General features: G+C 52.8%; 6 protein-coding genes across 6 annotated transcripts; 2 read left to right on the top strand and 4 right to left on the bottom strand.

The window, feature by feature from the left end:
* Positions 1 to 5: 5 nt before the first annotated feature.
* Positions 6 to 491, top strand: AYO21_07258 (hypothetical protein; the record flags this gene model as incomplete). The annotated part of the gene is made up of 1 exon (XM_022657215.1): positions 6 to 491. One exon carries the CDS (start codon positions 6 to 8, stop codon positions 489 to 491), a length of 486 nt encoding a protein of 161 aa, XP_022510550.1.
* A 1,088-nt stretch (positions 492 to 1,579) lies between these two features.
* Positions 1,580 to 4,555, bottom strand: AYO21_07257 (hypothetical protein; the record flags this gene model as incomplete). The annotated part of the gene is made up of 2 exons (XM_022657214.1): positions 1,580 to 4,323; positions 4,492 to 4,555. 2 exons carry the CDS (start codon positions 4,553 to 4,555, stop codon positions 1,580 to 1,582), a joined length of 2,808 nt encoding a protein of 935 aa, XP_022510549.1.
* A 2,805-nt stretch (positions 4,556 to 7,360) lies between these two features.
* AYO21_07256 (protein btn1) lies at positions 7,361 to 8,789 on the bottom strand (the record flags this gene model as incomplete). Its single annotated transcript, XM_022657213.1, has 2 exons — positions 7,361 to 8,574; positions 8,675 to 8,789. 2 exons carry the CDS (start codon positions 8,787 to 8,789, stop codon positions 7,361 to 7,363), a joined length of 1,329 nt encoding a protein of 442 aa, XP_022510548.1.
* Positions 8,790 to 9,273: 484 nt separating this feature from the next.
* On the bottom strand, positions 9,274 to 10,848 carry AYO21_07255 (hypothetical protein; the record flags this gene model as incomplete). The annotated part of the gene is made up of 1 exon (XM_022657212.1): positions 9,274 to 10,848. One exon carries the CDS (start codon positions 10,846 to 10,848, stop codon positions 9,274 to 9,276), a length of 1,575 nt encoding a protein of 524 aa, XP_022510547.1.
* Positions 10,849 to 11,983: 1,135 nt separating this feature from the next.
* AYO21_07254 (hypothetical protein) lies at positions 11,984 to 14,351 on the bottom strand (the record flags this gene model as incomplete). The annotated part of the gene is made up of 6 exons (XM_022657211.1): positions 11,984 to 12,861; positions 12,913 to 13,178; positions 13,231 to 13,668; positions 13,717 to 14,031; positions 14,085 to 14,186; positions 14,275 to 14,351. 6 exons carry the CDS (start codon positions 14,349 to 14,351, stop codon positions 11,984 to 11,986), a joined length of 2,076 nt encoding a protein of 691 aa, XP_022510546.1.
* Positions 14,352 to 16,329: 1,978 nt separating this feature from the next.
* Positions 16,330 to 20,445, top strand: AYO21_07253 (hypothetical protein; the record flags this gene model as incomplete). The annotated part of the gene is made up of 1 exon (XM_022657210.1): positions 16,330 to 20,445. One exon carries the CDS (start codon positions 16,330 to 16,332, stop codon positions 20,443 to 20,445), a length of 4,116 nt encoding a protein of 1,371 aa, XP_022510545.1.
* Between the last annotated feature and the right edge of the window lie 313 nt (positions 20,446 to 20,758).

Here is a 20,758-nt window from a genome sequence, read left to right as displayed (position 1 = left end):
CCTCTATGTCACCATCACCCTCCCCGCCCGACCAAGTCCTCCCCATGCCCCGCCCCTTCCGCGACCCGGCATGGGAACAAGCCGAGCTCGCCTACCACACTCTCGCGGTGGCAAACCTCAACGCCCTGACGCGCTCGTACAACCTGATGGCGCCCAAGATCGCCCAGAAGCCGTACTACACGCTGGAGCGGGAGCTGCGGCGATGCTTCGCCGACGTGGCGCCGCAGCTGGCCGACGCGATCCGCGAGCGCAGCACGCGGCCCCCGACGAAAGTGACGCGCGTCGTCGCACGGACTAGAGGGACCACCACCGGCGGAGTGCTCGATCGGCTCGGCGCCGATGAGTGGACCGGCCATGAGGGCACGATCCGCGACGAGAGCGACGACAAGAGTTACGGCTTCAAGCAGTTCTGGCGCGACTTGTTTGGCGGTGCTGCTGGTGGCGAGCAGAAGACGGAGACTGCGTCGAGGCAGAGACGCAATGTCGCGTAGTCCCTGTGTGGTCCTCATGTCAGAGAAGACAGATACATGGATGGATAGATAGATGTACAAATATACAAATATACAAAAATACACACCTACTCACCTACTCACCTATCTACCTCTTCAAACCCCCCTCCCCATTCAAACGATGGGACATCACAAAGAGTTCCACAACCGACTCAATGGATATATACTACTCGGTACTCGGGCCTTGCTTTTATAGTTTGACTTCTGCCATCGTGGAGAGAAAAGTTGGTCATTCTTCTTCAAAGTGTTCAAAGAGTCGTGCTTTGTGTGACGACTCGAAATGCGTAGCGTACGACATGTACACGGTACATATGATATATCCATACCACCCTGGAGTCTCAGCTTCTGGGGCGATCCAAAGCGCCATGTTTTTCTTGTGACGTCCAACAGCCAGAGGCCGGAGCTTGTCACCTTCGTCCTCGTCCTCGTTGTCGTCGTAATGATGCCCCGTTCAGCTTTTTGCTCGCGTCTCTTAACAAAAGATACATGAGTACACTCCCCCGACCCAGGAGCCCAGCGAAGTCCGACGTGCAGTTACAAACAATAACCCAAATGGTCTATCTCGTCTGTGATATATACTCATTGTCAAATCGTAATCGTTGTTTCTTCTCATTCAAAACCTCCCTTTTGGAAAACCATGCAAGCACCTCACATGCGTCGATGCAGAAAGCAAATTCCGGCCGTGTACAAGTCGGGGTGGGAGAACATCCCCATCACAACCATGTCCAGCCACCCTTTCAAAACAGTGGGATATCGTCCATTTTCAAACCTCGCTTGCGGAGTCGAGCGCGAAGAACATCGTCGTCGGCATCCAGCCAATTCTCGCCCTCGAAATCGTCGCCAGCGTCCCGCTTGACTCGGGGCGGGCGTATAGGATAGGTTCGATCTTGTTTGATACGAGAGTTGTCATCATGCTCGATTGTAGGTAGGGCCACATCTGGATCGATGCGAGGGTGGAACTCGTGACGGTGAATTAGCTGCCTGGTTGTATACGAAGAAACAGTAGTCGTATCGGGGTAGGAGGACAACCCGTGGCTCGGTCGCTCGTGTCGATACTGTCCACTAACGTTCTAAGCAGTGGCGGCGACGTCGTTAAGCTGCTTGATCCACGAGTCCGGACTCTGCCCCACTCCATCAAGCTTCATCATCTCTTCTGTAGAAGTAGCCGGGCCTCCCTTTACTCCATCGGACGATTGCTGTTCCGTATTGCAGCTACCGCCCAAGTGGTTCTCCTTTTCTTCGCCTTCGGGTGAACGGCCAGAGCCCCAAATCCTCTCTTCTGCCCTCCCAGAGCCCTTTCCACCCTGGATTTGCGGCTCCTTTTTGCGACGACTCAGTTTTGCTAGTCTCTCTTTCTCCTTTGCCTGAGCTATCGCAATCTTTTCCTTCATAAGTTCGAATCCACGCTTGCGATCCGCCATCTCCTCCCGCAATCTCTTGCGTCTCTCCTCTCCTGTCCGCCCAAGGCGCCGGTTCATCACGCCATCATCAACAAATTGTGTCTTCAAAACCATAAAGCTCACACCATCATGCGGTGCTGGGTGGTCTGTAGATGTCTCTGCGCTCGGTTCAGGCCAACTGCGACTTTTGATACCAAAGCGGACACTGTCGGCATAACTTTCGAGTTGCGGCAGTACAACCAAAGTGATGTGCAGATCCTTACCCTCTGGTATGGTAGCTGGAGTATCTGGCGCCGATAGACCTTCGATTCGGGGATTTTGCTCGTCAATGAGCTTGTTCAAAAGGGGATCTTCAATGTGGGTAGACTGGATAAACCCTGAATGCATGGCAGCTGCCACAGGGTCTGAGTCGTCGGTGTAAATCCCTGATCCCCATAGGTATTGTTCACAGCCAATGAGGTTCCTTTCTTTCTGTTGAAGCCATAAACTCGACACCTTCACTGTGTAGGTGCAATTGATCTGATCTGGGTCCTTGAAGGATGGTAGGAGATTGGGCTGGATGGAAACGTCAAATTTCTGCGGCTGCGCTCGGTTGAAGTCGGGGACGCCGATGACAGGTTCATATTTGAAGAAGCCAAGGTGGCGTCGCGGGTTCAGTCGAGCTTGTGCGACAACCGAGGAGATTCTGATGACCTTCTTGGGTCTGAAAGTGGGCCGGACTGCTGGCGAAGATGACCGCGGAATTTGTGGGTTGTGAAGTTGTTGCGCAGCATTGGAAGTCGGGGTGCCTCCCCGTCGAACAGGATTTGATGTTGGGAAGCCCCCGTTCTTTCGCTGTCCCGCTGGAGTGTCCTCAAGGTCCAACTTGTAGGAATGCGAGTATTTGCTTCTCTTTCCCCGCCCTGGCCCCGGCTTCTTCACCTCGCCCACGTCACTTTCCGCTCTGACGTCCTCGTCCAAAACCTTTCGGTTGCGTTTGCTGATACCTGAGCTACTTCGGGACATCTTCATCAGGTTCTCTTCACTCAAGCGAGCACCCCCTTCGTCCCTCTTGAATGGACTTGCCGGCAAAGCCTGCGGTGTGGGAGTCGGGGCAGCGGAAGTCGAACCAAGACCGCTTCCAATACCAGCAAAGACTCGACCGTGTTCGTTCTTAATGCCAGCATCCGGTGTTGGAGTCTGAGCCTGGGCACCTTGCACCGCCTGAGGCACGGGTGAATATCGTCCACGTTTGGATTCGTTTGCAAGGCCGAGAATGGCTCTGTGTTGTGATAGTTCTTCACTGCCTTTACGGACTTGTTCATCCACAGGGCCCGAAGCAACCGACCCGGCAAAAGGAGAGTAGGCTCGGTTAGTTCGCAAGCGATCGCCAAGAACGGAACGATCGCTTAGCGACTGCACCGAGTCTTGTCGCATCATGTTTGGAGCACTGTATATTGGATCGCCTTGTTGATTGAGGATTCCGGCCAGTCTGCCCTCGCCACCATTTAACTGCGTGCGTCTCAGGTCGGGCGAGAGGGACTGAGCGGCAGGACGTTCATGGGGCACAGACACAGGCTGCAGCGGAGGTCCCGTTTGTGGAAGACGAGACAGAGTTGGCAGGCTAGGTGGACGAGTGTCATAGGGGCCGGTCAGCCCGTTTGAACGTGGAGGATCGTGGCCGTTCATTGGTTGACCCGGGCCCCGGTCGATGGGCGGAAGAGAGGGAGGTATACTCTCTGGTCGAGCCGGAGGATGAGACGTGGGCGGGAATGGTGGTGAGATGTTGATCGGTTGGGGCTGACTTTCCGGTCGCTGTAGAATACCACCGAGGCTTGTGCGACGGCTGCGGTCCTCGAATTCATCCTTGGGTATTACCGTTGGACCAAAGGGGGGGGTGTATCTTGGTTCGGGGTACGGGTTCATATTTGACTGACTCGGCCCTGACCGTGGAGGAGGTTCATAGAATGGCCCTGGTCGCTGGGTCATGGTTCCCGAACTAGATCGATGCGGTCTTGCCCCCAATGCTGGTCCAGCCATTCTGTCTGGAGTTTTTGATCTTGGCTTGTACGAGTATTCAGTCGGGCCCCCGCCCTGTTTCGTTGGATACTGGGGTGGTGACATGACTGCGCCCAGTGACATTGAGGGCCCGGGATGTGAGAGAGGCCCTGAATGTTGTCTGGATGGCTGGTTATGGTTGTGATACTGCTCATGGGCCGGCTTTTCTGGTTCCGTGCCCAGCATCGACGAGATCGACATGCTACTCCCCGGCCTCTTATGGGGAGGCGGTGCGCCGTTGTTGACGGCAATGGCAGCAGAGTTCGCTGGTAACGGCGGCTGAGAAAATCGTGGAGGAGGGTAATGCTGTGGCGACGGCGGTAGCATGGTGCGAGGATGGCCGTACATTGCTGGAGGCTGCTGAGGTTCGGAGTAGCCTAGACAGAGAGGTTAGAAAAGGCAGCAATATAAAAGCCATGGTGCGAGGAGGAAATGTAAGTGTGGGAGAGTCAAAACATGGCAGTATGAGTCGTCGCATGATCCCCCGTGACACTGCGCACCCTGATTATGGTAGGCAAAGTGATCCGGGAGCAGTGAATGCATACCAGAGAATGAACGAGAAGGACTCGAGGGCCCGTTGAAGGCGGGTGAATGGCCTGGCATCGCCATTGTGGCCGGATTGTGAAATTGAGAGCGATCCGGTAAAGGTGAAGGAAGGTGGAATACTAGATGGTGATCACCAGGGAGGAGACGCTGGTGTAGCAAATCGTGATGCGGAGGCTGCGCAGAATGCGATGTGGATACTGCCGCGACTGGAGCCGGAAAAAAAGGAACAAGACGTTAGCGATGCATAAGAGTGCTGCGTATGGCGGTAGTGGCAAAAATGGCAACAATAATGAGTTCTGTTAATGTGTGTGCGCGAAAGAGAGACGGGATGGAGGGTAATGCATGTTGCGTTGCAAGGGGTGTCAGGGTTGGAAGATGAGAATTGAAGGGTAAGAGTGAAGATGAGGATGAGGATGAGGATGGAAAGAATCATGCGCAGATGGGATGGTGTGGATGCCGTAGTCGCCAGCGAGTCGGGGGTGGATCTGGGTGCAAAGGTGGAACGCCGAGCGATCAGTGGTGATGGTAATAAAGGCAGAAAGCTCTCTGGGGCAAGCAACCAAGGCAAGAGATACAAGCAAGCAAGCAAGGAACCAGCAGACCCTTGAGCGAGCTAGCTTAGCACCTCAGGTATCCCCATTAAGGGGGGTGGGTGGTCCCTCCATGCTCATACCCAGACCCATGCATCCCGCCCTTTCCTCCCCCAAAAAAACAAAGGACTGGTCCTGATGGACGGATTCTAGGGCAAGGTACAAGAGCTCGGTAGGTCAAGTAGGTACCCAGCTCGTCAGTAAGTGGGTGGAGCCAGGCGACAACTGACGGGGGTGTCGATGGGTGTCATCCAAACAAACCAAGTCCTCCACCCAAAACAGGGATACCGTGTGCCTGATCAGAAGAAGCTCCAGCGGCGGCCTGCAGGGCTTGCAGGTGGCATGCCCACGCCTGACCTTGAAGAGGCGTGTTCGTTTGGCGTCTCCCGAGGCCCAAGGGGCGTGCCGGGGAGTGGATGCGCCTCCCTCGTTAGCTAAAAGACGCCTGCCCATCCCAAGCAAGCCCACACAAAGTCTATCTTGCCAATGACGTCGCGTTCCTCTCAAGGGGTTCTGGGCCCTGAACGGGATCCTTGCTCTTTTGGCATGGTATGGCCTCTCCCCGACAAGGCGGTGGCCGATGCGGTACTGAGTATCCGAGCGAAAAAGGCGACACCCTCGCGTCGGGAAGACGGTGAAGAATCGAGTGCGCTGGTCCTTGCTGCTTCCTCTTCTTCTATTCCTTGCCTGCTTCTGCCTCTGCTTGTGGCTGTTCACGTCGGTTGCATGACACGCCCAGCGTCTGCACGCTGACAAAAGTAGGGGACTCGCGGGAACGTGCATAGGATGGCACGCATTGGGTTGGACAAACCCCCAGACAGAGTAATTATATCTCCTCTCTCATTGGTGCGGGTTTGAGACCTTGCTCGCTGACAATCTCACAAAGCACAGCATTTTGCATATTCACTCACACACACGTACCTGGTTTTGTATCATCATGCTCATAATCATCCTGGCCACCGAATCGGAGGCTTTCTGTTGACAGTCCTCTTCCTGCCAACCACTCTGCCCTCGGCTGCCCGTGGTGCTGACGCTGAGGTTGTGGTTGTAAGAGTCGCATTTCATCGAGTCCGCCATTGTCTGGTCTCCGCGTCATGATTGAAGAGTAGGGGAAGGGAGGGTTACGTCCAACTTCGGAGTGTGTCCAACTAATACCCTGTGCTGCCCTCGAAACCCTGTAAGGCTTGCTGTAGTTGGAATCCATCTCTGCGCCCTTGGTCCAAAGTGGCTGACTCCTCCGATCTAGTAAGGCGGCGATCGTCAGGATCTCATTCGTTCAAATCTGGTGTTGTTCCACAATGTAGATCCCAGGCTTGTTGGTATTTTGTTGTTTGTTGCTCGCATGCTCCTCGAAGCTGCGCTCTGCTTGTCTTTCAGTCCTCGTTTTGCCCTCTGACCAGTACTTTGGTTCGAGTAAATCTGTTGACAATCGATCGTGTTCTTCCCGTCGGCGGTCAAGGAGGCTGCTGTTTGGTGCGTAGGGCTCAGCTCAAACGGAGAGGTACCCTCAGCCTCACCGCTACCTGTGAAAAGGGTCGAAGGGGGAGCAGTAGTAGGCAACGGACCAGGATCAGTCAAGTAGTAATATCAAGCCAGACCCAGAAAAAAAACTTCGGTAAGTCTGGAGCAGAAGCTCTCCTCCTATTCCCATTACTACTGCGGCTCGGGATACGATAAGCCAGCAGAGTTAGTTGAACCTTGTAGAGCACATGGAGTTCGGAAGAGGCATTGGTTGTGGTGTGTTTACATCCGGCGATTTGAAGGGGGAAGATGATGATCACAAGAGGAATCCCTGCAGGCATCGTTTCGTACCTGAGGCGGCGAGAAAAGCAGAGGCTGAATTCACAACATTCTAAGAATTTCCCTTCGTTGGTCCGAATATCATATCCACTTTACTCCGTCCTGACCGTTACACATTGTTTGCTCCTTTCTTTTGCACATGTCTGAGATCTAGCTTTCTGACTATCGACGTACGGTTCGGCCATGTTTCCGGCACGGAACATGTTCCTTGAATAGCTCTCCACGCTATCGACCGTGTGCAGAATTGGTGCATTTCTGACTTTCGAGTCTCAAACAATCCATTGAGGAGCTGACGACCTAGGAAGATGGCTGGTTATTGTGGGTTACATTTCCGGTCGGGCTCTCCTAAAGGTGACATTACACTTATCACACAGTTCGGGACTCATATCCAAACAGCCTCAGCAAGGCGCGGCATCATAATGCTCATAACTCCAAAAAGGCAAATGAACCAGCCCATCCGTATCCTTCCAGACTCGCGTCACAACTTCTTACAGTAGTCTTTCCCATGCCGAACCTGCCAATTGCATAACCAAACTTCAAACGCCATGCCGATGAATCCCGCAATACAGATCCCGCCCGAGTCGCTCACCGTGGTCGCCGACAAGGAGAATTCGCGGTCCTCTTTAGGTACCGTTTCGCTGATCTCGGCAAACGTGTTGACATAGACGAGGCCTCCCAGTAAGCCTTCCCAGAAAATGATTGCAAAGACAATATACACGTTAGGGATGAAGTCAAACAGCGCATGTAGCGTCAAGACAGCCAGATTGACCACTTGCAACAATGACGGCAAGTATAGATTGTGGATGCGGAGGAATGGTGTCGAGGATCGAGATATGAACACCCCGGCTTGATATATCGCATTGTAGGTTGGGTAGAAGGCTCGGAAATGTTTGAATGGGCTCCTCTGAAGCGGAAACAGAAGAGTTGGTGCTACGCCTTGGTTAATGGTATACTCCGCCACGTATACCATGAGTAGCGGTAGCATGTAAGGGAAGAAAAGGCCTTTCGCCCGGCTCAAGTTATATCTGAATAACGACCACGCAGACATTCTGGACTTCGAAGAAAAGGGCGGCTTGATGGCATCTGGAGAAGAAAGCAGTCCCTCTCTTTGCTCTTGATCGTCACTGTCGTCATCCCGCAGCAGAGCATTACTGTTGTGATGTCTCTTGGAATGTGATCGGAGAGGCTCCAGAGGGAGGACCAGGAAGAAGCTGAACAGCATAACAGCCGGTAGGCAGGCAGAAGCCAGTAGTGTGGTGCCGACGCTGAGGCCGAGGGTTGTAGTTGCGAGTGCGTATGCTCCAGCTCCTATCAATCCAGCGCCTCCTGTGCCACTGCCCCATGCTGCCAGGCCAAAAGGCCCGTAGTAATGGACCAGCCCCAAGAAGCTCAATTCCCCTCCACCGCTACTCAGCGATGCCAGAATCACTCCAGCCAATTTGGTGGTGATTGTTCCACCATCTGTGTCAGCGGGTGTGAGTGCGATCAACAGCATGCCAGCCACGGATAGCACCACAAAGACCAGGATTCGAATCGGGTAGGGGACGACATGAATAAAGTAAGGGGCGCATAGTTTGACCCCGAACGAGGGGATCACATCGGCGAGAAGGACAACTCCTTTAGGGATATTGGGACCGACGAGGTCAAGGGCAGCGGAGAGGATGATTACGTAGAGGACATTGTTGATGAGGCCTGCGCAACTTTAGTCTCGATATACCCATCATCCAATTCTTTGTCAAGACTGTAATAGTAAGAGTGAAAATCTTACCGCCTTATCACAACGCAAACTTACCAAAGAGCCAGAAAGCGACGCAGACACGAGGGTCAGCGCCGCTGAAGCTTTGCTTGAGCCGCTCAAGGAAGATGGCCCACGATGATGAAGGGGATCCTGGAAGAGGCAGGGCCATCTGGCGTGATTAGCGAGGTTATCTCGCCATAGACAGAGACATGAAGTCGGGTGAGAAAAAGTGATAAAAGTCGGAAGCTACAGCATCACTTGGATTCAGGAGTGGGTGATCTCAAGAAAGCATATCAAGACTCGGTGACATGCGCATGAGACACAGCCTTTCTAGGTAAGCATAACACGCCGCCCTATGAAGTCTGCCCACATTCTTATCTAAGTGCACTATTCTGACCCTGCTGCTTTATGACCACAAACAAGGCTGAGTCTATCCCGTCTCCCGGTTTAGCCTTGAGCACATCCTTTCGTCAGAGGTATTGTTGTGAGAGTGTCTACATGAAACGAAAGAATCAAGGGATTTCGTATCTTGAGGACGGTAGACTAGCCAGGTGAATGACCTAAAAACATTCAGAAACTCACTGCTAATGATTATCGGTATCTATCTAGGTCAAAGCAATCCTCGCATCGTCAATCCCGTAACTACCTATGCGTCAAGCAGCATTTGACTCGGTGGCCTGAAAACTTCTCGCGGCGGCGACTGCAGCCTCGCGACCAGCAATCCGGCCAAAGACAGCTCCCTTAGTCAGGCCAGCACCTCCCGGATAGTTGTGGTAGAAGAGGCCGCCAGCAATCTCCCCTGTAGCCCATAGGCCCGGCATCGGTCGTCCCTCGTTGTTCAACACACGGGCTTTGGTGTCTGTGGCAATCCCTCCATATGTGAAGGTGATGCCGCATGCCACAGCGTATGCGACAAAGGGAGCCTTCTCGATCCTTGTGGCCCAATTGGTCTTGGGAAATGGCAAATCCGCCTCCGAGGACGTTCTCAGCCCATCCAGCTTCGTGGGGTTGAACTTACTAACATCACCGGAGCAGGCAGCATTGAAGGTGTTGATCGTTTTCAGCAGACCCGCAACATTGACGCCCGTCTTCTGCGCGAGCTCTTGGACTGTGTCAGCGTAGATGGGCTTTGCCGTCTGGTATCGCTTTGGTAAGAGGTGAATTGTTTGCTGGTCAAAGATCTGGAAAGCCCGGGCCTCGGGCTGGTCGGCAATCTTCTTACCGGTCTTTGCGTACGTCTTGCCAAAGTCGTCTTCCCCTTCGTCGAAGAATCGCTCGCCCTTGATATTGACGGTGATGCCGTACGGATACGCGTACCGCGGCATATGCACGGAGACATCAATATCGCCCGTGAGAGGGCCGTTGGCGTCTTGGGGAGAGGCGTGGGCGGCGCCCCAATGACCGACTGGACGAGCACCCGCAGCAATGGCACGGTTGAGCATCGTGCCCATGTTGTACTTGGTTCCACGCACGAGCACCAAGTCCCATCCTTCGCCAAGGTACTGGCGACGCATAGCCGGATTGGACGAGAAACCACCGCTGGCGAGCACCACCTTTCCATAGACGTCTGTGAACGCGTCACGGTGCCGGACCTTGACTCCGTGCACTGTGTCTCCCGTGCAGATGAGATCGTGGACGGGACTGTCGTACCACAGAGTCATTCTCCCGCCAGGCACGAGGCTTTCAGCAGCTGCCCACCATGCATCCGTGAGACCCACGCCGCCGCCAACGGCCATGACCGCAGCGCCGGCATAGATATTGATCGTCTCCCCTCTCGCCGCCAGATTTTCAACATTGTGATACTTCCGAATCATCAACTCCCACTTGTGGCCCTTGGACTTCATCCACTCCAACGTCTCCCAGCCCTGCTGGACCAGCACCTCAGCAATGTCCCTGTCCAGCCGCCCATGGGAGGTCTTGGCTAGGTCCTCGAAACACATCTCCTCCGTGTACGGACCAATGGTGCAGAGCTTCGTGTCGTCCATGGCCTCCTCACAGAGCAACGTCTTGATATGTTCCATGCCCTTGTGCGGAGCCCGGAAAACCGTCCCTGCGAAGCGACTGTTGCCAGCGCGCTCTTCTTTGGGCGCGGCCTCTAGGACAAGAACACGAGCACCACTGTCGTGAGCGGAGAGTGCTGCCGCAAGGGCAGCGTTGCCGCCTCCCACGACAATGACATCGAAGGTCTGGGTAGAGGTTGGTGTAATCGTAGGTGCCGCGCTCCCCATTGTGAACCGAGTGTAACTGGTATCCCTTATTTGTGTCTCTGGCAACAGTTTGATCTTGAAGAGAATGGCCCTTCAGACTGTGGGCTCCTTAAGCGTGTTTTCTTGGCTGGGGAGAAATCCTTCTGACTTTTCCTTCTTCGTGGAACGCTATCCCCAGGATACAATTACTTCTCAACTGTGTATAACTATACCTATATATACTATATTATATACCTCGTCCACCTCCATCTCAACCCACCCATCCGCTTCGCTTCGACTGACCCAACCCAATCCAACGGAGCCAACAAATGAAATCTTCGAGAAATACTCCTCCCCCACTACTACCCTCGCGTTTGGACCAGTTGAAAAGGGCCTACCTCCGACTCCCGGAATGCATGGAATATCAAATTGTCGCTGGTCTACGAGCAGTCTAGCACCCCGTCGATCCGCTCTCCTCTCCTCTCCTCTCCTCTCCTGTCCCGTCCCATCCCGCCCTGTTTAGAACGGGCTATGTACCGAAATCGTGAGCAGTGAAACAGAAAGCGAGAAGCGGCAAAGGGGACATGACCGGCGGGCCGAAACAATTGTGTCAATCAGACGTCCGTCTGAAATTCTGGTGCTCTCGGGGCCGCAGGAACGGTCTGAGGTCGAGGGACGAGGTTCGAGCTGCGAGGTGTGTTCGCGTCGCGTCAGCATCACTAGAAAGCCGTAATGCGGTCCGTTGTCGGGCCGTACGCGCAGGAGGAAGGTCAGGGTCAGGATGACTATCAGGTGTGGGATGGATGAGTCTGCTTGCTTTGTTGATTGACTGGCTGACTATGAATTGACTGCTGTGCCGACAATACGATCAAGAGCCTCTAGATGCGCCTTGTCTGAATCCTCAAGATCACTTTCTACGTCTATACGGCGGGGATGGACGTGTTGCTGCTAACAGGGCAGGTAACCATAAATTCAGAAACTAGGGACGAAGAAATTCGAAACCATATTACATTCGTATCTTATTTCACAATTTGTGACTTTGGCCTGGAAGCTATCAATCTTTCCAACTTCTCGTCCATGTGGACACTGAGCTACGAGGGAGTGCAGATGTCTGTCTGTCTTCCTCGAAGAGATCACATTCTATCCAAACCTTGCCGCGATGAAAAGACAGTTCTGCCTAGTCCGGAGGCTCCTGCCCTCGCTGGTTGTTGAAGATGTAATCCGGGGGCAGTTCCATGCCGTCCAGGTCCGTCGCCATCAAAGTCGAGATTCCGCTGTGGTTCCAAAACCACTGGTAGTTGGTCTCCTCGACTAACCCCATGTCCATCTCTCCTAGTTCTTCGAGCCACGCGGACGCGGGACGGGGTGCGCCAGAAGCATTGGGACCTCTTGAACCAGTGTCGATCTGAGCAGCGAGGACGTCTGGACCGAGGGTCTGTTCTCCGTCTCTTTCTCTGCAGGCCGCATTTGTATTGCCACTGCCTGCATTGCCTGCGAATGGCGCAAACGAGGAAGAACCTCCGTTGTCGCATTGAGGGGCAGCACTGGCTCGACCACTTCGTTGCCCTCCAAAGTTCTCGCGCCATTTCCAGAGAGTGTCGTGGAGGAGGCTGGCTGCGAGGCGGCTTCTCACCTTGAGCTCCGGCTGGAGGCCTCCAGGCTCTGCTGTGGCTGCCCACAGTTGGGCGAGAATCTTGGAGTATCTCCCTTGCAGATCGTTGTCTTCGATCGAACACTTCTTGACGAGACCCACGCCGAGGTTGAACGCTTTGCTTCCCTCGTTCACGTCGACGAATTGCGAATAGTAGCCACTCCGAAGGACTTTCAACGCAAAGTTACAAGCCACGGCCAAGGCGTGGGTGAATATCTTCGGCCCGCAGGTCAACAACTGAACATCGACCTCTCTCCCCTGGCATTTCCAGATGATGTGGAGAGCTGCCCGATATCCCTTGAGAATATACTCTTTCTGTGCTGGATGGTGGGAGCGTTCTAGGAAATAGTAACTCCGGAGCTGGAGGGTGGCGTAGAGGAACACAATTTCATTCGTGGCTGCGTCTAGGTGAGAACTGTGTGGTAGAGATTACCTACGGGAAAAGTGTAACTCACGGGACAAGTCTGGTCCAAGCATCCACCGCAGATCCTTCAGTTCAGACTCATACAGAGGCAGCAGGACTCCGTTGTCATTCTCTCCGAGACTGGCCATTCGTCGTTCGCGGCTCGCCATCACCCTGTGAAAGCGATTACAAAACCGGGTGATGAGAACCATTTGGTAAATTTCCACAGGGAGATTGCCGTGATTCTCAGAAGTGCAGATCATGTCGAGGGTAGCGTCCGTGACAAATAAAGGAAACTGTCCAATGTAGGACGTTATACTACCAAATCTGTTAGATGAGTTCTGTAGAGGGGACAAAGGCGAGTATGTACTTTTCCGCAGCAATGAAGCATGCCGACCAAACCAAGAGAGCATCCCGCAGCTCTTCGGGACTGAATCGGAATTTGACGCGTGAAAAATCCTGGACAAAATATGGCTTGTGTAGTCCAATGTGCATCGCACCGGTCTTCGCAACCGATGCTAGTATATAGGACGAGTCGGTGCTCATAGAAGAGGTTGGGAATGGCCAGAGACAGAGTAAGATCATCGCCTTCAGTTCCGGGCGAGAATGCGGAACTCTGGGTACCGTCTGCCACAGGAGGCCTTGCACAGCTGGTGAAAGACTAGTGAGCAGAATTGGTTCCTCCTCATCCCTTCTCGCTGCGATAACAATGATAGTCCAGAAAAGCAGAGGGGACTTTGCGTGATAGTCGTCGGGTGAGCCACTACCCTCGATGAAAGGCAGAAAAGGGTGGTATTGGCAAAAGAACCTGTTTTTGCCGTGAGTAATTGCGAACGTCAATGCGGATGGTGCTCACGTCTTGAATAGCCTATCTATTTGAACAGGCGAAAGAGTTACGCTGCCTAATGTCCGTGACTCGGCTGCGGGGAGAAGCTGCACTGGAGCAGGAACTTGTGGGTTGTGAAGCTGCGAGTCGATCAAGACAGGAGAAGAGTTCGAGGCCGCCGGACCGCTCCGAGATTCATAAGGGGCTGGAGCTGTGCAGTCCGTTCCTTGATTGTTTGAAGGCGAGTAGGAATCGTCTAGGGCAGGTGGGGATATGTTTCCGACGTGAGATTGTGCTGCTCGAAGTCGCTCGACTTCTTCAGCGAGTTCTCGCAGCTTTCTGTCCCTATCAGCATCCGTGCGGCAGACTTCATTGAATATCGAGGTCAGCGCTCACACTCGTTTGTTTTGTCTCTTGTAATCATTGTCATAAACACATGACAAGCCGAGATCTCGACATCGTAGGCACACTTGGAGAATGCTTGCGCTCTCACATCGTAACTGGCGAATGTGTCAATTCTGGATACACGACGACAAAGTCACAACCAAGATCTTAGGCGCCGCGAGAGACTGGGTAGCAACCACTTACCTTTCCCTGGCGACATTCCCTACAGGCAACTCGTTTGCGTCTTCCACGTCTTGGATGTTGTGCAGGAGCTGGTTCATTGTGGCCACGTGGTGCCAGAGGCACTAGCGGGCGAATACTACCTGCAAAGGCCGAATTGGAATTGTCCAAGTGACTGTCCATTCCCAGATGCCCATCGACCGGTTTGTCGGCAATGTCGCGGCCAACTGAAGCTGGGGTGGAATGGGGACTGGCTCATTCCGGTAAGGCTGGCTCCCTGAGTGGCTCTGGAAAAACTGTGCTAAAACACACCCGGCCGATAAAGCAGTTGGTAGCTGGATGTCTCAACACACAAAGCATAGGGTTGCCAGAGTAAGAAGGAAGAATGGAAGTGAGAGCGACCGCAAGGACGGTGGATGTCCGGGGCTTCAGTGTGGAGGACGAGATTCTGTGGCTGGCCAAGGCTGAGTGGGAAAGGAGCCATGAGCCAATCATATTCAATGCCGCAAACCGGGCCGATTGAGCTTATCCAGCGAAGCTTTAGCTGAGCTGGTTTTTACCGGCTAAACTGACCAAACAGCCACGCTTCTGATTGGTTACCCTTATCGGCGCTTATCTATTGGCTAATGAAAAGACAGATAACGTGACTTTCGGATCTTAGTTAATCCGATCCTAATTCTAACGATTTCACTTTCCATTTACCACCTCGTCGCCGCCACTCTTCAACTCAACTAACTCAACTTCCTTCAACACCAACAACAACATCAAATTGATCATCAACAGCCTCATTTCATCGTTCTCTGACTTGAATCCATCTGTGAACAACCCTGCTAACAAATCCTTTACAAAACTAAGTTATGGACCTGTTGAACTGATGAATTACAGGACCCTTGAAATTACCCCGAAATCACCCCCTGGCTAGTCGAAAACCTTCTTTCGTTCCTCCAATCATCCTCCCTCATCCCTGCCCTCGAAGGCTGCTGGCGTTGGACAAAAAAGGTGGAACTGTGGCGTTACAGATCCTGGTCAGACTCGCGGTCAAAGCCGGCGTCGTAAGACCCAGTGGGTTCCTTGGTGCGTCCTCCGGACCCGGGCAGTCATTCGTCGCGGTTAGTCGAGCACAGGGTTCTGTAACTGCTAGCAACACATAACTATTGGCTCTCATTTACACATTCCCAGGTGGCGATGGCTACATTCTTAGTCCCAAGTGGCCTTCCTCTAGGACCTCCACCACCAGGACCACCACCAGGACCACCACCAGGACCACCACTAGGGCCTCCTGGACCCCCGGGAGAGACAAAAACATGTACCAATTGTCTTCAGACTAAGCCAATTGATCAATTCCGTGCCGTCCGGGGTAACAGAATTGTTGCAACTTGCCTTACTTGCCGTGGTCATTCTACGAGGAGTAAGCGAGCCGCCATATCTCCGGCAGTTCCAGCACAGAGAACTCCAAGTTTTATGCGTCCAACTACAGCCTCTACAGCACGCGTAATTACACCTTCTACACCTCTTCGTCGTGGACAGTGCAGCCAGGATAGCCCTACTACGGCGGCTGCACGTCGTGAACAGACCGCCATTCAGAGAGAACATCGGGCTCGGCGACGTCATGGTGAAGCGCCTTCTCCAACACCTACTCTTGAGCAGTTAAGGCAACAACGTCAAGCCTCAATTAGCAATCCTGCAACGCCTTCAACAGTTAGAGCTCGGGCTCCTTCAGTCGACAGTGTTCAAAGTCATGATAGTTCTGTTGCATCTTCTCAGTCCCGGCGGAGTTCTACCCTCAGTCAAGCTCAACGCCGTGCCTCTTCTCAACTAGCCAATCTTCAACGTCCTGACCCTCCGCTTAATCTAGAAGACACCAATTGGCAAGTCAATCCTGCTCTTCATGAAACCGATTGGGGCTACTTGAAGGACTTCCATGACACCCTCAGTCAGCATCAATTGACTCATTGCACTCGGTGTAACGAGAGATGGTTTAACCTCAAGTTAGCACCAGACAACGTCTGCGCCCGTTGCCACCGTGTCGACAAACACCTCCGTGATGGCCAGCCTTTCCTCTATAGTGCTGAGAATCACATGGATCCTGGGCCAGGCCATCCCAGTCTACCTGAACTCACTCAGATTGAGGAAATGCTCATTGCCCGCGTCCACGTTACTATTGAAGTTCGCCAGGTCAGAGGCGCCCAGTACCGTTATAAAGGTCACATTTGCAACTTCCTTCGTGACACTGGACTCATCTACAGCAAGCTACCTCTTCTACCTCGAGACCTTGAGTTAGTCTTACTACGTCCTCCTAATGCTGACGCCAATCCATTACTCAATCGCCAGTTCAGACGAGACTTCCGTGTTCGTCAGAGGGCTATCCGTGAATGGCTCCAATTCCTGCGCCTTAATCATCCTGGCTATTCTAACATCGAGATTGATGAGGCTGCCCTTCAACAGCTCCCGATTGACGATTCTATTGCCGACCAACTAATCACGGAAGAAGTCCCTGATAGCGTTGAAACGGTAGGCAGCGATGAACAGGATGTTGCAGATGAAGACGAAGGCGCCCAGACCTCGGTTATCCCTGATCTTCTTGCCCGTGAGGAAGAGATCGAAGGTCTCCGTCGTCAGGTTGTACAACGACGCCACTTAACCTTGCCGCCGATGCGTGCCACGCCGCTATCTGAGTTCAACACAACCCAGCCAATGCTATCCTGGGCGTTTCCTACCCTATTTCCTTATGGTATTGCGGAGTTTGTTACTCCTCGCCTGCGATCTATAACATACACCGACTACGTTAAGCATCTCCTCAAGTACCAGGATGGGCGTTTTGCAAAACATCCTCGCTTCAGGTACGTCGTCTTTAACACTATTATGCGGAAGCAAGTCAATACCAGATCAAGCTTCTTTGTTAAGAAAACCGATCGTGAAGAGATGACCATTGACGATCTACGAGCTGCCTTTGATGATAACACCGCTGAAGCTCAGGCTCTACTAAATTCGATCACTCGCCACGCCGATAGCCTTCGTGGAACGAGACCTTTTTGGGCTGGCCGACGTCGTCAACTTGAGGCCTTTGTGAAAAACCTAGGATCGCCTCATCTGTTCGTTACGCTCTCCGCGGCGGATTACCATTGGCATGATCTTATGAAGCATCTACCTGAGTTCGATCGATGGGAGATAGCAACTCCGGATGAGCGAATCCGAATTGCCCGTCGCAACATTCGCGATAACCCCCTGATCGTTGCCTACTACTTTCATGCCCGTCTTGAGGCCTTTAAACAGACTGTCCTCATTCCAAAGTTCAACATTAAGGACCAATGGAGTCGTTATGAATGGCAGAGCCGTGGTAGCACCCACACACACGGCTGTTACTGGAGCGATGGAACCCCAGACCCTGATGTCGATCAACTTGATCCTGAACTCATGGATTACTTTGCTAGGTTCTGGGGCATCCACATCTCTGCAATCAATCCTCAAAAGGACCGTCAGCAACTAGCATCAGAGACTCCTCTTTCTCTTGCTCATGAGGATCAACAGAATGAGCTCGAACATCTGTCTGCCGTTGTGAATCGTGTACAACGGCACCAATGCTCAGAGGCCTATTGCCTGCGGAAAGAGAAGGCCACTGGCACAATTAAATGCCGTTTCAATTACCCACAACCTGAACGTGAAACTCCTGGCCTTGAGATTCCTGTTGGTAGCACGTTCTATCGTTTCCAGCCTGCCCGCAACGATGGCCGTCTCAACAACTACAACAGGCTAGTCAGCCTAGCATGGCTTGCAAACACCGATATTGCGCCTTGCACAGGGGCTGTTGCCGTTCTCAATTACATTGCTAAATACACCACGAAGGCAGAACGGCAATCAGAGTCTTATCAACAGATTGCTACTCGATTGCTTCCTCATCTCAACACCACCAGGCCGCTAACCTCCTTCGTCTCAAAGACCATGAATCGCCTCCTTGGGGAGCGAGACTGGTCTGCCCAGGAAGTGTGTCATCTCCTCCTTGACCTACCTCTCTCAATTGGTAGTCGGCCTGTCCAGCTTGTGGACTGTCGTCCTGAGGCCCAGCAGGCTACTAACTACAGACTGGAAGATGAAGGAGACACTCTCAGACGCGGCCAGTCACCTTTACAGAAGTATAAACTACGTCCTGAGCGGCTCGAAGGCATTTCATTCCTTCAAATGCTACGCCTTTACAACTTCCGCCGCTCCGATCAAATGCAATTACGCCCTCGAGCTCCTCCACAGATCCTTAACTATTACCCTCGCTATAAGCCTAGCGACGTTGAGAATTATGCAAGGATTAAGCTCACTCTTCATGTCCCTTTTCGAGAGATCGATGACCTCTTGAGACTGGATGACGAGCGTTTCGAGACGTTTCCTGAAGCATTCGATTACTGGCAACAGGTGTATGGCCCTACAGCAGAGCCAGACTTCCTTGAGGAACTGCCTCCTGAGCCTGAGGAACAGGATGAGTTTGAAGATCTTCCTGACGATGATGAGGACATTCAACAGTCTTGGGAAGTCCTTGCACGTCAACTACCCAATCGTGACGATAATATCCGCATTGAGGACCCTGACCAACTCGGCGATAGGGACCTTGATCGTGAGTACGATTGGACGCCCCATGTTGGCCGTTTTACCTTTCCTGACGACTACTGGAAGGAATTAAAGCAAGCCGAGCCTGCCTCTCTTCATGCTGAGTCGACGACTATAGATCCTGATCAACTGGAACGTCAGCAACGACGCCTTTATGACTTCGTTGTGGCTGATTACGCCGGCGAACTTGCTGGCCTTCCGCCTCCTCAATTCCTTCTTAATCTAGATGGGAAGGCAGGCACAGGCAAGTCCTTCGTCATCATGCTCATTTCAGCCACGCTACAACAGATGGCCACAAACGCAGGCCGTCAGTTCCCTATCCTCCGAGCGGCGCCAACGGGCGTGGCAGCTCACGGCATCAGTGGAAGGACTCTCCATGCTCTTCTACGTCTTCCTATCAAGTTTCCAAAGAGCTACGAGAAGCTCAGTCAGCAGAATCTACAGGCTGCCCAGTCTACCATGCGTGAGATCCGTTACCTCATCATTGACGAGAAATCCATGATTGGCCTCAAGATGATGTCCTGGATGGATCAGCGACTCCGCGAGATCTATCCTACGAGAGATCTTCCATTTGGCGGAATCAACATTATCATTGCAGGCGACTTTTGTCAATTGCCGCCGGTAGCCATGAAGCCATTGTTTTTCCAAGGTCAATTAGTTGATCCTACTGAAGTAGCTGGCCGGACGCTTTACAACCTATTCGACAAGACTATTGAGCTCAACGTGATCAAGCGCCAGGACGGCCAGACTACTGAGGCAATCGCTTTCAGAGAGGCTCTTAATGCTCTCCGAGAAGACAGAGTCACGGTTGACGATTGGGGCCTCTTAACAACTCGCGTTGCAGGTATCATTCCTCATGAAATCCCTACCTTTGATGACGCTATCCATATCTATGGTAAGAAACAACAGGTGAATGAAGTGAATCACGCTCGGATGAGAGATCTTCAACAGCCTGTTCTCAAGATCATGGCTACTCATGAAGGTTTGAAAGCAAACGAGGCCAGCTCTGACGCGGCAGGAAATCTTCATGCTGAACTACCTCTTGCCCTCGGGACGCGAATTATGCTCACGGAGAACATCTGGGTTGAGAGAGGCCTCGTCAATGGCGCTCTCGGAACGGTTCGCGATATCGTCTGGAAGGCAGACGTGGACTGGCGACAGGAACCTCCTCTCGCTCTCATTGTCCAATTTGACAGATACGAAGGGCCTTCTCTACAGAACGAAGGCACGGTCCCAATCTTCAGATCGAGGCGTGAGTTCTACAGAGGCGCTGTCAACTGCTCCCGTAAGCAGTTTCCTGTCACAGTGGCTTACGCGATTACAGTCCATAAAGCTCAAGGAATGACTGTGGAAAGAGCTGTTCTGGACTTGACAGAACGAGACTTCGCGGCAGGACTCAGTTACGTCGCTGTTTCGCGTGTTAAAACGCTCAGTGGCATCCTGTTCAAGGAGTCCTTTGATTACGAACGCTTCCAGGTTCGTCCGTCAGAGACTGTAAAGGCACGGAATGCCGATCGTCAGCGTCGATCAACGCAGCATTTGGGCACTCAAACCACTCAGGAACTAGTCATTCGAAGCAGTTCACCAGTGATGCCAGAGTGAAAAAAAAAGCCACAGGAAAAGGCGCGCGAAAAGGTGCGCGAAACGGTGCGCGAAAAGGTACGCGAAACGGCGCGCGAAACAGTCGAAACAGCGCGCGAAACAGGCGAAACAGCGCAGGCAACGGCTGGCAACAAGGCGCAGGCAAGAAGGCGCTGGCTAGCGCCAGCGCAAAGCAGTCGATTGCAGAGGTTTTTTCAAAATCAGCATTAATTTCCTAATTAGGCAGGTAGCACGGACAGGTGGCAAGGACAAGTGGCAAGGACAGGAATGCATGGTGTTTTAATACATGGTTTTCGTGGGGTTCTACTGCGAT

This window comes from Fonsecaea monophora (assembly GCF_001642475.1).
Source record: "Fonsecaea monophora strain CBS 269.37 chromosome Unknown Scaff54, whole genome shotgun sequence".
In the NCBI taxonomy this organism is placed as follows: domain Eukaryota; kingdom Fungi; phylum Ascomycota; class Eurotiomycetes; order Chaetothyriales; family Herpotrichiellaceae; genus Fonsecaea; species Fonsecaea monophora.
The sequence above is the reverse complement of the archived record's forward strand: the minus strand, read 5'-3'. Positions and strand labels throughout refer to the sequence as shown.